Here is a 15430-nt window from a genome sequence, read left to right as displayed (position 1 = left end):
CAGACACTTTCGTACTATTGGTAAGATGTGATGACAATGAGCCAAAAAGGTTTTCTACTTTCTACTTTTGACTTTTTAAAGTGTTACCTGATCGTTCTGGATACTACAGTAGCGACTGCTGAAGGATCTCAGTGCACTGCAGTCTCATGCCATATTGAGCACCTTTTTATTTTAATACAGTAGAGACTGCTGAAGGATCTCAGTGCACTGCAGCTCATGCCATATTGAGCACCTTTTTATTATTCTACAGTAGAGACTGCTGAAGGGTCTCAGTGCACTGCAGTCTCATGCCATATTGAGCACCTTTTTATTTTAATACAGTAGAGACTGCTGAAGGGTCTCAGTGCACTGCAGTCTCATGCCATATTGAGCACCTTTTTATTATTCTATCAAACTGCCCTGGAAGTATAGGTGCATGCTACTGTATGTTATAAATTCAATGCTGTGTAAAATCAAATTGACAGCAGTCTTCGTATTCTGTATGAGACCAGGAACGTGTCTCAGCACTGACAGCAGGATATACTGGCAGTGTACAACTTGAGAAGACTGCAGTGAAGGAGAGTACATGCAATATGATGTACATGGGATTACAACATTGTGGGGCTCTATTAATTAGGAGCCGTTGTGTCTGACTCTGTCATGCCAGTAATACTCTTGTGTTTTGAATGTCTTTGTTGAACAAGAAGGCTACATCCCCCTGGCACAATACTGCACAGATTCACATGGTCAGCTCTACCTGTAATCCATCAGTGCTCAGAGCCAGACAAGACATTAAGCACCTAATGATTCTAAAAATAGATACCAGGCTTCAAGTCAAGTCTGCTGTTACCATGCAAACCCAGCCCACTCTCATTCTGTTTGATCAGCATTGCACAGGGGTGGGGCTGGCTTTGCTGAACCCTACATTGTCAATGCAGCGACCTGATGTAGCATTGCATTGACTAGTACTAAAAAGAATATACAATGAGAGGAATGATTCGAAGATAATTAGGAGCGTTTGTCTAATTTCTGATTCCTGTTCTTTTCAACTTGAGGTATTGCATTTATTTCCATTGAGTGCTATAGAAATGGAAGTGACACCTTGTCATACACCATGTCTCACTCTCTTCAGTGCTGAAAGGGTAACTTCATAAATGAGGTTTTATTTGAAAACATACTATAAAAATGCATTTTCACATGGAGTGTAAAATAGAATGAAGAAAACCTCTGATGGAGCTTTAAAAGGATCTTGAAGTATCAGAAGAGAAGTCCTTCATTACAGTACACAGTGTACATTATTCAAGTATATATTATCAAACCTTTTAATCAGGTTCATTTTGCTGGGTGGTGAAAAGCACTGTAATAAAGTCTGTGTAATAAATAGGACTGCAAGGACTGCTAATTAATGTGTTGAAGGTGCTGATCATTATATATATATAGAGAGAGAGAGAGCAGAGACTCCGAGTCAGTAATGGACAGAATAGCACGTCAGGCATCAAGGGCACAACGACAATTAGCTTGTATTGAAAACTCAGTCAGTACAAAATCATTGTGTTTGCGCGTGTGTGTCTTTATAGCATCGCCCACACTGTAATAATTGAATGTTTACTGCTCATGCAACTTACTCTTCTATTATTATTAGGAATAATCCCTTGATCAGGTGGCTGCGTGTCTCATTGCTGGTGTAGGGTACAGTGCATCTATAATCCCTTGATCAGGTGGCTGTTTGTCTCATTGCTGTGATAGAGTAGAGCATCTATAATCCCTTGATCAGGTGGCTGTGTGTCTCATTGCTGGTGTAGGGTACAATGCATCTATAATCCCTTGATCAGGTGGCTGTGTGTTTCATTGCTGTGATGGAGTACAGCATCTATAATCTCTTGATCAGGTGGCTGTGTGTCTCATTGCTGTGATGGAGTACAGCATCTATAATCCCTTGATCAGGTGGCTGTGTGTCTCATTGCTGGTGTATACAGTGTGTGGCAGAGTAGGGGGAGGAGAGGTAGTGAGGGGCACTACATTCCCCAGAATGCCATGGGAGGTTGCAGTTAAATTAATGAAGCCCCTGTATAAAAGGGTTAGAAACCCATAGTGCTGTGTGCCAGGCAGAGGAAGCCCACATGTGTTGGGGAGACCTGTGTGGTCCGAAACGAAAGGGACAGTGTGAACTGCAGTGTTTGGTGTAAACAAGGAGAACAAGGAGTTTTGTGACCAGAAAACAGCTTGGCTGTCCGGTATAGATTAGAGCTGGAGTAAAGTTTAGTTTAGCACTCCTGGAAGGAATTAGGCTTTTGTTTTTGTTTATTTTTGTTTGCGTGCACAATCGCGCTAAAGTCCGGTTTCTGTGTCTGGGTCAGTAATTTCTAAAGGGTGCAACGAGCCTGAGCTGAGGGCTTTGACACAAGTGCTTCTGTCTGTGTTTCAGCAATCCTTTTATATCTTCCAGCCGGAACAGGAGGCTGCATTCCTGACATGTTAAAAGTCGAGCTGTTGAAGCAGACTCAGGGTGGCGTAGTCCTTGAGGATTTTCACTGCAAACTCCACTTGCTTTTTACAGTTAAGATTATCCTATCTCAATAGCAGCGAGCTCATGCAGTATTCATGCACTAACGATCGTTTTTGAAGTAGTGATGGTTCATTAATTACTGTGCATGCTGCTCTCGTTATACAAGCAATTATACAAGAGACCTTGAATTATATTAGTTTGGTTCTAGGACAAGACTTCAGACCGGAGTCTTCAGTTCGTGTTTTACTAGCAAAAAACAAAAAAATCGATAGTTGTGTTCTCCATTTAATTTTACTCCCATGTGCATCGCACTGAGCTTTTCCCAGGTCAGTATAACCTGGGAGTCCTGTAATAAGTTCACTTCACAGTGATTGAGCCTCCTGTATGTGAATTCTTGTGGCAGTTCTTGACTATGCTGTGAGCCTGACAGCACTGAAGAGTGCATGTGATAGTCAGGAGAAGCTCATCCAGTCATTACAATGGCCTGTCCTGTTCTCTTCTTCTTTGCATCATTCATGGGCTTACTGTACTTGTTAACTTGGCTTATTAACTCATTATTAACAGGCACTGCAGCACGGACCTCTTTAGCATTTCTTTTTTGTGCCTGGGGTCCTCGTATAATTATACAACAGTGACAGGTGTTGCCACAATATAATGCCTTGTTATGTGAACAAAATGCTGCAGCTGGTACCAGAAGGATGGCTGTTTATTACACAGAGTGGCCAAAAAGCTTTGAGGAGGGAGAAAATGTGTGTGCTTGTAGCTTAAACTACAATGGCAATGTAAACAAAACACCTAGCTCGTTTCAGGAGCACTGACTACATACTTATGCAGGTCCCTGACTAGCTTGCAGGATGGCAGAACACTTTTTTTTTAAGAATAGACACAGTTCTCACAGTTGTGACTGCTCAGAACCAGAGCACAGCCTTCAGCCTTCTGCTTCTTTCTACTCAGCAGTGCAGAACAGACTGGCTCCCTTTTAAACTCTGCACCTGGCTTTAATTTACAATGGCCGCCAGGTGCAGGTGATAATTAACAATTAAATACATTTACACATGTTTTTGGCAGGGAGGATTTTAACCCCCTCCCTGCTCTGTTACAATAGATAGTAGCTCATTGTTTAATTAAGACACTTATGGAACTGCTTCTCCCCCCGTAACCCAGTCATCTTAAACTACACATTTATTTGGAAAGTGTATTTCCGCCTGTAAACACTTAGGCCGGTTTAGTGTTTTAAGCAGTCTTCCCATCACTGTCCAGTCGTCCCCACAGCCAGGGACAAAGGGTTTTTCTGCAGATTTATTTTGTGCCGTCTGGTATTTCATCTCTTTCACTGCAGACCAGTGCTGCTGGCCTGTGCCTCTTCCATTTCCAATGAGAGACTCTGTATGAACTCTTCCATTCCCAGTGAGAGGCTCTGTATGAACTCTTCCATTCCCAGTGAGAGGCTCTGTATGAACTCTTCCATTCCCAGTGAGAGGCTCTGTATGAACTCTTCCATTCCCAGTGAGAGGCTCTGTATGAACTCTTCCATTCCCAGTGAGAGGCTCTGTATGAACTCTTCCATTCCCAGTGAGAGGCTCTGTATGAACTCTTCCATTCCCAGTGAGAGGCTCTGTATGAACTCTTCCATTCCCAGTGAGAGGCTCTGTATGAACTCTTCCATTCCCAGTGAGAGGCTCTGTATGAACTCTTCCATTCCCAGTGAGAGGCTCTGTATGAACTCTTCCATTCCCAGTGAGAGGCTCTGTATGAACTCTTCCATTCCCAGTGAGAGGCTCTGTATGAACTCTTCCATTCCCAGTGAGAGGCTCTGTATGAACTCTTCCATTCCCAGTGAGAGACTCTGTATGAACTCTTCCATTCCCAGTGAGAGACTCTGTATGAACTCTTCCATTCCCAGTGAGAGGCTCTGTATGAACTCTTCCATTCCCAGTGAGAGGCTCTGTATGAACTCTTCCATTCCCAGTGAGAGGCTCTGTATGAACTCTTCCATTCCCAATGAGAGGCTCTGTATGAACTCTTCCATTCCCAGTGAGAGGCTCTGTATGAACTCTTCCATTCCCAGTGAGAGACTCTGTATGAACTCTTCCATTCCCAGTGAGAGGCTCTGTATGAACTCTTCAGAACCACTGCATTGCTATGCACTCCTTCACATTGAAAGATTACAGGAAGCCTGGTTGGGCTGGCATTTTGTTCTCTGGAGAACTGTTTTTTAAAACAGCTCTATGAGTGAGAATGTGTGGGGAATTTGTAACAAGCAAAAAAAAAAAAAAAGTTGTTCATCCGTACTTTGTTGATGTTTTGCTTATCTGGGTCCATGTCTTAACATTTCAATTGGATTTGGACAGAATTTGTTTAGATTTGACACCATTCTTTTCATTTTATTTTCTGCATTTCAAATCATGTTTTTTTAAATGTGCAAGTGAGTAAAATGGCTGCACTAAAGTGTATTTTGTGAGCTCTACATTCTTTTAATACTGTTGCCTACTTTACTGTTTTTCCTTTAAGAGCACAGTGTTCAACTATACAAACATTTGCCACAGGATATAGTATAAGAACATAAGAACATAAGAACATAAGAAAGTTTACAAACGAGAGGAGGCCATTCGGCCCGTCTTGCTTGTTTGGTTGTTAGTAGCATATTGATCCCAGAATCTCATCAAGCAGCTTTTTGAAGGATCCTAGGATGTCAGCTTCAACAACATTACAGTATACAAGAGCTGCATATGTTAATGTTGTCTGGCACGAGGTGTGTAGTTTCCCTTTTTGTTACTGGCAGTGCCATTGTGAGTACATGCTGTGCAGTTCATATTCTGCATAATTCATTAATAAGACTGACATCTCTGACAGTAAGTAACACTGGGGGTTTTCCACTGTACTGTAATTGAGATCTTAACAGGCAGGCGATTCCAATAGGATTCATATACGGTACAGTAGAGTCGATTTAGATTGCCTGCTGATTGAAATATCCTTCATCACATTGCAAAAGGCAATGCAGTGTGTATACACAGCACAGTATATCACCGTACCTGATGCAGTGTGTATACACAGCGCGGTATATCACCGTACCTGATGCAGTGTGTATACACAGCGCGGTATATCGCCGTACCTGATGCAGTGTGTATACACAGTGCGGTATATCACCGTACCTGATGCAGTGTGTATACACAGCGCGGTATATCACCGTACCTGATGCAGTGTGTATACACAGCACGGTATATCGCCGTACCTGATGCAGTGTGTATACACAGTGCGGTATATCAATGGCTGTGTTATGGGTGCCACTGGTACAGTGCAGACTTGGTGGTTCTTGCATAATCTAGTCCAGCTGATTTCTCATAGGCTCTTGCCTGTACTTCTCAAGTCATTAAACCAAAATTATATCCGCCATGTGGAACACAGTGGCTACTTCTGAACAAAGGAGCCAAACAGAATCACATGCCACACAAAGGAGCCTAAAGCAGCAAATGTTGCCCCTTGAGATGTTCCTCATAGTAGTAAATGGTGCTGACAGGAACAAGCTGGAGTTTATTGCCAAGCAAGATCATAATGTGCTCTTTGATTAGTACAGTGTGTCCTGGGTTTGTGGAAAACAGATTTATAGATGTGAAGTGCAACTGTAGGAAAGGATAAGGCAAATATTTTGTTTAATGCATTAGAGTATAAGAAAAGTTAAAACAATAGGAGGCTATTCGGCCCATTGAAGCTTGTCTGGTTCCTAATAGTGAATCAGAACCAGCAACATGGCTTTGCAGCCACTTCCATATACTGTAGGGACTGCATGGGAGAAATCACCTCTTCCTCTTCCTCAGTCTCCAGTTACCCTTCTGATGCTTTGGGTTCAGGTTCTTCATGACTCGCACCCTCTTCACTGAATTCTCTCTGAAACCACAATGTCCTCAGGGTAATGGAATGATGTTCTGTATCCTTGTAAATGGGTAAGAAAGCCATGTGGTAAGTATCTGGTGACCCTTGTTTTCAGTGACCCTTGTGATGTAAAACTAAGGAGTTCAATTACTGGAGTGAAATCCTGCACTCTGATTGGTTAAGAGGACATCTGTAGTGGATTTCTTGTGCTGTACAATGTGACTTAACAGCAAAGCAAACCGGTGGTGTTGGTCTTGAGTGTCCATTGATTTGTCGTGACAGTTAGTCTGTAATTGCTTTATCCTGTCTGTATCCAGGGTCAGAGCCATACATCAAGCTTGGTAAGAAGTGAGAGCTGCTGGGAAAGTGCAAGTCCATGGTGTCTCCCATGATGACAGCGAGTGGCAGAACCAAATTCCTCCATCCGTTTTTAACTGATGCCACTTTAATGCTTCTCTGGTGAACTCTTTCAACACTGCTGACCTGTATTCAGGTCCAGGAAAGAACTCCCTTGGAAGTGAATGAAAGGCCAGTATTGTTTGTGTTCCATAACGCTGCTGTATTGCTGCAGTGCTAACAGATTGTTGATCCAGAAGAAGAAACGGTGTGCTCAGGCTTACTGTACAGTACATTCCAAAGCTGTGCCAACCACTGGCACGCTTTCAGCTGTTTAGTGATTGAGATCAGCCAAATACCCTGCGGTCGCCTCTGATTAACATTGCTCCATGAAAGATGTGGAGTCTACAGTGTAGGGCAGTGGTACTCAACAGGCCCTCGAGATCCGCTCCAGTCCTGGTCTTTATTCCAGCCAGGTCCTAAATCACTTAATTGCCCCTTAACAGCTTCAATTAACTACATTAGAACCTGCTTGGAGTAAAAACCTGGACTGGATTTGCTCTTGAAGGCCAGTTGAGTACCACTGGTGTAGGATATACAACAGGATACAATATCACATTTTATTAAAGGGTTTTCTTTCTTTTGTGTGTAAAATGTACACAAGCATTGATTAACATGTCAGCTTTTAAAAATAATGTAGCCTTTTCATTGTTTAATTCCAGTAAAATGAAGTATTTTGGAGTGACTGTATTATTATTGTATTTGTCATTGTTTGACAGCTGCAAATGTACTGAAGGAAACCAGCAAGTTCATCAAACAGTAGGAAAATCCTGCTAATGCTATTAATATTGCTGTCTGGTTTCTTTAGATCACACTCATTGGTTACTACAGTACCCGCTGTACAGAAATGGTTTGAACATCCAAATCCAAATCTCTTCTTACAGAGTTAATAAGACTTAACCCTGCCAAACAAATGCCTACCTGCTTCTAAACTTTTTATACCACAGTGTTATTACATTGGACAATCTCTGTGTAAACCAGGCTTTCTTGTCGTGTACAGTGATTTAAAAGTGCTACTTATTCAAGAACATTCCACGTAGTGGTGTTGTGTTACCATTCCTAACTTTCCAGGAATCATCAGTGTTCGATGGATGTGAACTCCGGATTTCTTGTCTAAGTCACGCACTGCCAAAAAAACAAATCTAGACACTACAGACAGAATGTGATCTTCTCCAAAACATTCTAATTAAATGCAGCATATGGTAGTTTTTCTACTAGGAGCGAGGCTGTTTGGAGACACCACCCTGTGTGTAATTTAATAAAGAGACGTGACCTTTTCACTGTTCATTTTTATGTAGCGTGATCCTTGGGAGAGAAGGACCACATCTGGGTCTGAGGGTAGAAATGTTTGCTACCGTGTTGGAACACTGACCGTATATAAGTTTTGAAATGAGTTTGGCATGCTAGCTCTTAACATCACAGTGTGTCTCAGCACCTCTAAGCTGTGACGTAGTTTGTAAAAGGCTGTAAGTGGGTTTCATTGGAGATGAAATGAGAATGTGTTGTAGTTGAGCAGAGCTCAGCATCTCTGTACAGAGTCCCATGTTCTGTATATTACTGGGCTTCGTGGTCCGTTCTTCAAAGGTGCAGTTTGACATTTGAGACTCCTTCTTCTTAAGCATGTATTTATATTGCTCACTCCGGACGTTTTGTACAGTTATGCCACACTGGTGAGGTTGTTAGTTTTTTGTGTCTGTGTGCTTTCTTCTTTTTCTGAACTGGATCAAAGGACACCCACGGTAACTGCTGTGTCCAGTCATGCTGACGCATGACCCAGAACAGCCCATTTCAGACAGGCTAAGCCTCCTGCATTGGCCAGGAGTCTCACAGATCAAAAGCACTTTCCTGCTGGGAAATGTCTACTGCCTCTGGCCCCCGTGCAAAGGGACGGAAAGCTTCATTTGGAGTTTGGATGCAGTACTCTCGCTAGCACAGTATCTTGCCATTATGTTGTCTTGATGCTGGTGTCTGTACTCACGTTAAGATCTACAGTAATCTATTAATTCTATCAACACCCTGTATCAAATACAGCACACGTGCCATACACTGTATGTCTGCATAGAGTGCCTGCTATAAAAATAGAACATAACTTCCAGGCTTTAGGCTTAATATGAGCTCATAGGTGGATTTGTATTTCATTTCTAGTAGCACTGTACATTTGGGCTGCACTGTACTGAAATCAATGGGAAAGCTGTTTGAATTGAATTGGTTTTGCAGTAAGAGTAATGTTTTAAATGCCAGAGCAGTTGAAATTCAGCATGCCTCCTTTCCATTGAGCAGCTGCTGCATGGACTGTCCTTTGCCACACTGGTAGGGTGTGTTCAGAGAAACATTCCGTCATCGTAAAGGTTGCTGAATAATTATTGTCAGCCCGACTTGGGAAAATTGCTGGGTGTGTGTCCATTAAATGGATGTAGCCTGATGTATTAAGTATATTATCCTGCTTGCTGTGTGTTTGTCTTTGATGTTCATTATTTATCCCTCCTACTTTGAAGAAAAGCAGTCCTGTCTGTATTATTTATTATTATTTATTTCTTAGCAGATGCCCTTATCCAGGGCTACTTACACGTGTTACAGAATATCACATTACAGATAAGAACAGTTCTAAAAGACAATGAAGTCAGTAGCAAATAAGAGCAAAATCAAATAAGAGAAAATAAATCCAGTAAATAATTACGTTTTCGATTAAGAGCAGTAAACCTGTAGTAAAAATATTTGCTTATATGATAAATTCCAATAAGAGCAAGTAGTAAGTACAATAAATGATTAAGAATGATTTCAAATAAAAAAACGTGACTACAGATACCTTTTTAGGAGTAAAATCAAGTACAAGATGCAGAAAATATAATTATAATTGATAGCAGTAGTAGAATACAGCAAAGTGTGGAGCAGTTCAGTGCAAGAGCAAGATGATGCAAGTATTGATTCAATTGGGTGCCATGAAGTCCAGTATAGTTGAGAGTTGTGAGGTTTACAGATGCTGTCTGTTGGATGCTGGGATTAAGTTCTCTATTTTTCGGTACTATTTTTGAATTAGTAAATTACAATCTTAATATGTGGGTTTATATAGTATTCCTATGCTGAATCTTACTAAAACGATTTTGTAATGTACAGTTATACAACAGCGCTCCCTCCTTATTCACATGGATGGAAATAACACTCCTACAGTAATGCATAGCAGTGTCACCGATGCCAGGTTTTACGAGGAGCTTCATTAGCCACAGTGTAGAGGTACTATAATAAGTTCAGATATTAAACTCACTGTAAAACCAGGAAAACTGCTATGCAATGGGAGTCTTCGTGCCATCTCTGATGTACTGTTGTGTATGAGGGCCCTTCACTAAAGCACTGTATTCAATACTGTATGTCACGTATTTGTATGTGTTAAGGAGGCTGTGTGGTCCAGTGGTTAAAGAAAAGGGCTTGTAACCAGGAGGTCCCCGGTTCAAATCCCACCTCAGCCACTGACTCATTGTGTGACCCTGAGCAAGTCACTTAACCTCCTTGTGCTCCGTCTTTCGGGTGAGACGTTGTGCAAAGTCCTCTCTAAGGGGAGGGAGAGAGTAGGGTTAAGAATTGCTGTTGTCAAAGTACTTTCTAAAGGGAGGGAGGGAGTAGGGCTCGAACCAGATACAAATAACACAAAAAACAACAAAAGTTTGTTCAAATGTAAAAAGGAAAGTCCTGTTAAAAGGCAGTCAATGAAACCAGTTTCTGCAGCCTGTACATATTTAAGAAGTGCTTCAGTACTATACCTCACCCCCTCTTCCTATGAAAGCGCTGGCAATCATTAACCTGCAGGAATAATATTGCAGCTGGAAGTGTACATATCCAGAGGATGCTCTGCGGCACCTTGGTTACAGCTGGTTTGGATCATTATAAAACTCAAGAGTGTCGCCTCTTCAGTATTTGCAAACAAAGACAAATTCAGCTTGCTTTCTGAACAGGTATTGTTCAGATAGTGTACAAAGAGTAACGCTTATCTTGAAATCTTCTTTGGTAACGTAACACACACACATAATGACAAGGGTGTTTTCTTTGCTCTGTGTAATGCACACTCTTGTATAGAAAATATGAAGGAAACCAGAAGGGTTTTATTATAGTACAGCAAGTCATGTGTGGTACAAAACAATAAGACTATTGCAAGTACATCTTCAACTACAAATAGTATTAATAAAAAGTGTAATATATTCACAAACTACCCTAGCATTCATCTTCATTTATTTCAAAGCCTTGCACAGTGTGGTAGGTTATCCAGCTTCTGTCATCATTGTGTTCAATCTCCCCGTACTTTGTACTGTAGGGAGTGTGTACAGGAAAAGCACTTTGATTAAACCTTGTTGAAATACACATACACAAGACCAGTGACCTGCCTGGTGATCTTGGCTTTATCTATTGAAGCATGTCATCCCTTTAAGGTGTTCTTGTTAAGGAAATGAGCCTGAACTAGGCTGTGGATCCTAAAGCGAGTAGCCTCCTGCTGTGGACTGAAGAGCCTGAAACATATGTGCAGAAGTGTTTCATGTGGACCGTGCTTTCTCTTTGTCTTAAGATAATACAAATTATCTCAAGATAATACAAATTGCCCTGAGGTACAAATCAGTATAATCTAAATGTCAATATGATCTTGATTTGTAACACAAACAAGGCACACAGGGATGCTGTGCCATGTAAGTTAGTGATAACACAAGATAACAGGCTGGCATTCAGCGTGATAAACATTCTGAAGAATGCTTTTAACACCAAGTGGGAACGCAGCGAGACACACAGTGTACAGCTGAAGACTTGCACTGTCATGCTTTCTGTTTTTGCACTGTCGTGCTTTCTGTTCTTGCACTGTCATGCTTTCTGTTGCACTGTCGTGTTTCTGTTCTTGCACTGTCGTGTTTCTGTTCTTGCACTGTCGTGTTCCTGTTCTTGCACTGTCATGCTTTTTGTTCTTGCACTGTCATGCTTTTTGTTGCACTGTCGTGCTTTCTGTTCTTGCACTGTCGTGCTTTCTGTTCTTGCACTGTCATGCTTTCTGTTCTTGCACTGTCATGCTTTACTATTGTATTTCTGTTCTTGCACTGTCTTGATTTCTGTTCTTGCACTGTCATGCTTTACTATTGTATTTCTGTTCTTGCACTGTCATGCTTTACTATTGTATTTCTGTTCTTGCACTGTCGTGCTTTCTGTTCTTGCACTGTCATGCTTTCTGTTGCACTGTCGTGTTTCTGTTCTTGCACTGTCGTGTTCCTGTTCTTGCACTGTCATGCTTTTTGTTGCACTGTCGTGCTTTCTGTTCTTGCACTGTCGTGCTTTCTGTTCTTGCACTGTCGTGCTTTCTGTTCTTGCACTGTCATGCTTTCTGTTCTTGCACCGTCATGCTTTACTATTGTATTTCTGTTCTTGCACTGTCTTGCTTTCTGTCCTTGCACTGTCATGCTTTCTGTTCTTGCACTGTCATGCTTTCTGTAGCACTGTCGTCTTTCTGTTCTTGCACTGTCATGCTTTCTGTTTTTGCACCGTCGTCTTTCTGTTCTTGCACTGTCATGCTTTCTGTAGCACTGTCGTCTTTCTTTTCTTGCACTGTCATGCTTTCTGTTTTTGCACTGTCGTCTTTCTGTTCTTGCACTGTCATGCTTTCTGTTTTTGCACTGTCGTCTTTCTGTTCTTGCACTGTCATGCTTTCTGTAGCACTGTCGTCTTTCTTTTCTTGCACTGTCATGCTTTCTGTAGCACTGTCGTCTTTCTGTTCTTGCACTGTCATGCTTTCTGTAGCACTGTCGTCTTTCTGTTCTTGCACTGTCATGCTTTCTGTCCTTGCACTGTCGTCTTTCTGTTCTTGCACTGTCATGCTTTCTGTAGCACTGTCGTCTTTCTTTTCTTGCACTGTCATGCTTTCTGTAGCACTGTCGTCTTTCTGTTCTTGCACTGTCTTGCTTTCTGTCCTTGCACTGTCATGCTTTCTGTTCTTGCACTGTCGTGCTTTCTGTTCTTGCACTGTCATGCTTTCTGTAGCACTGTCTTTCTGTTCTTGCACTGTCATGCTTTCTGTTGCACTGTCGTGATTCTGTTCTTGCACTGTCATGCTTTCTGTTGCACTGTCGTGTTTCTGTTCTTGCACTGTTTTGTGTTGGAACCTGCTGTTGTACATCTTTGTGGAGTTACCAAGTCATTTTCTGTACCTTTCTATTCTTAGGTCCACGTAACATCTGTACAGCAGACACTTAAAAACATTGCTTGTCTTTCTGTCTTGTAAATGCTTGTACACTGCTTTTCTGAGAGAAGGTTGATTGCATTGTACAAAGACAAATGCTTCCATATTAATTGTTAATGTGACTGTTCTTGCGCAAGATGTTATTTTGCTATTTTTGATACGGCTACAATATCTAATAGTAGAACATGCTGAGCTTCTCTGACCCTTGAACTGAAGGAGCTTGCTACAGTGCAGCACCAGGGAGACTTGATTCTTTCTAGTGTTGAATAGTGTCCTTCAAGGACCGGCTATTGATACAGACAGGAATGGAAGTGGGACTACTGTACTGCTTCAGCATATTCTATCACTAATGTACTTTTGTGAATTTCATTTACCAAGAGGTTTAGTTTACACCGATGTGTATGAAAGGTACAATACAGTATAAAAAGTCAGTCATTTCTGGTTGTTATTTTAACCTGTGTTGCACCAGTTGTAATCTAAATTATTCATTTAATAAGTCATTTTTTTGATACTACAAAATCTAGAGATTTATTTTTTCCCCAACTGTAATATTTTGCCTGGACATCAAAATACAGTAAACCACCACAAAACGTTTCCAAAATGATTGATTTGTATTACTTTATATTGTATTACTACTTGGTGTACAGGCTTACAGTATATTACAAATAACTGTCTGAACAAACTGAACGGGAAATGCAGAACATATTGAACCTGTAACATATTCATAGGGAAGATGTGTTTGTCTTGTAGCCCCCTGGATGGACATTCCATGCCAAATGGGATGGTTGGTGTACCACTAGGAGACAGGTACGATGCTGTAGCGCTGTCCCATCATGGGATGGTTAGTGTACCACTGCGAGACAGGTATGATGCTGTAGTGCTGTCCCATCATGGGATGGTTAGTGTACCACTGGGAGACAGGTACGATGCTGTAGTGCTGTCCCATCATGGGATGGTTAGTGTACCACTGCGAGACAGGTATGATGCTGTAGTGCTGTCCCATCATGGGATGGTTAGTGTACCACTGGGAGACAGGTACGATGCTGTAGTGCTGTCCCATCATGGGATGGTTAGTGTACTACTGGGAGACAGGTATGATGCTGTAGTGCTGTCCCATCATGGGATGGTTAGTGTACCACTGGGAGACAGGTATGATGCTGTAGTGCTGTCCCATCATGGGATGGTCAGTGTACCACTGGGAGACAGGTACGATGCTGTAGCGCTGTCCCATCATGGGATGGTTAGTGTACCACTGGGAGACAGGTACGATGCTATAGCGCTGTCCCATCACAATTCCTTCAGCTCATTTATTAGAACTCTGCTCGTGATTTCTTTTTAGCACTGAATGTGTCTCTGGAACTCTGTTTATTTGCATCGTCTCTTGTGGTTTTGGAGAAACCTACGTAATATTAAGCCTCGAAAGCAAGACATGGTGGCTTGAAAACTTGTCATTGTTTCGTTCTTTCTTTGCTTAAATGAACCTGAGACTGCTGTGGAAAGATCAGCTATCTGTTTGTCTCCAGTGCTGTGAATAACTTACCCTTCTGCCCCATGTGAGATTTTCATGGCAAGATGAGCTGCTCTTCATAAAAACCAAGAACAGTGGAAGAAGCAGCTGTGACAGTGTTGACCTGCTCCATGAGCAGCTCATCAGATTGAGGTGCTGAAAACATGATGCTGTCCACGTAGGAACTGCAGATACTGTAGCCTGACAAAATCCACCTTCAATACAGAGTGATCCATTTCTACCAGATTCTGTAACAACCTGACATGCTGAACCACGGCTAAGCGTTCCATTGAGTATATCATTTAAATTGTATTACAAATAAACTGAAACTATATAGATCTACCAATGATGTAAGGGGCTATGCTGGTGTAACACATAACAGTATACATTGATTATAATGATGTTATTTGTAATAGTAAAGGTTTGTATAAATAATTGCCTCTGTATGCTGTGTTCTGACCAGTGTCTCCCATTGGCTTCCAGCTGGTCTCAAACGTGCTGATCTTCTCCTGCACGAACATCGTGGGAGTGTGCACCCACTACCCAGCAGAGGGGTCCCAGCGGCAAGCCTTCCAGGAGACCAGGGAGTGCATCCAAGCAAGACTGCACTCGCAGAGAGAGAACCAGCAACAGGTGAGGAGTCCCAGTCCAAGCAAGACTGCACTCGCAGAGAGAGAACCAGCAACAGGTGAGGAGTCCCAGTCCAAGCAAGACTGCACTCGCAGAGAGAGAACCAGCAACAGGTGAGGAATCCCAGTCCAAGCAAGACTGCACTCGCAGAGAGAGAACCAACAACAGGTGAGGAGTCCCAGTCCAAGCAAGACTGCACTCGCAGAGAGAGAACCAGCAACAGGTGAGGAGTCCCAGTCCAAGCAAGACTGCACTCGCAGAGAGAGAACCAACAACAGGTGAGGAGTCCCAGTCCAAGCAAGATTGCACTCGCAGAGAGAGAACCAGCAACAGGTGAGGA

At 42.1% G+C, this 15430-nt stretch overlaps 1 protein-coding gene across 2 annotated transcripts in view; it reads left to right on the top strand.

The window, feature by feature from the left end:
• LOC117426957 (adenylate cyclase type 5) overlaps positions 1-15430 on the top strand; it is a 68059-nt gene that overhangs the window by 8490 nt on the left and 44139 nt on the right. For both annotated transcript variants that reach the window (XM_059034128.1, XM_059034127.1), the window contains exon 2: positions 14944-15093. In XM_059034128.1, the coding sequence (XP_058890111.1) occupies positions 14944-15093 (150 nt within the window). The remainder of the gene's footprint in view (positions 1-14943; positions 15094-15430) is intronic.

This window comes from Acipenser ruthenus, chromosome 11, assembly GCF_902713425.1.
Source record: "Acipenser ruthenus chromosome 11, fAciRut3.2 maternal haplotype, whole genome shotgun sequence".
NCBI lineage: Eukaryota > Metazoa > Chordata > Actinopteri > Acipenseriformes > Acipenseridae > Acipenser > Acipenser ruthenus.
Note: the sequence above shows the minus strand (reverse complement) of the source record. Positions and strands in the feature narration are given on the sequence as shown.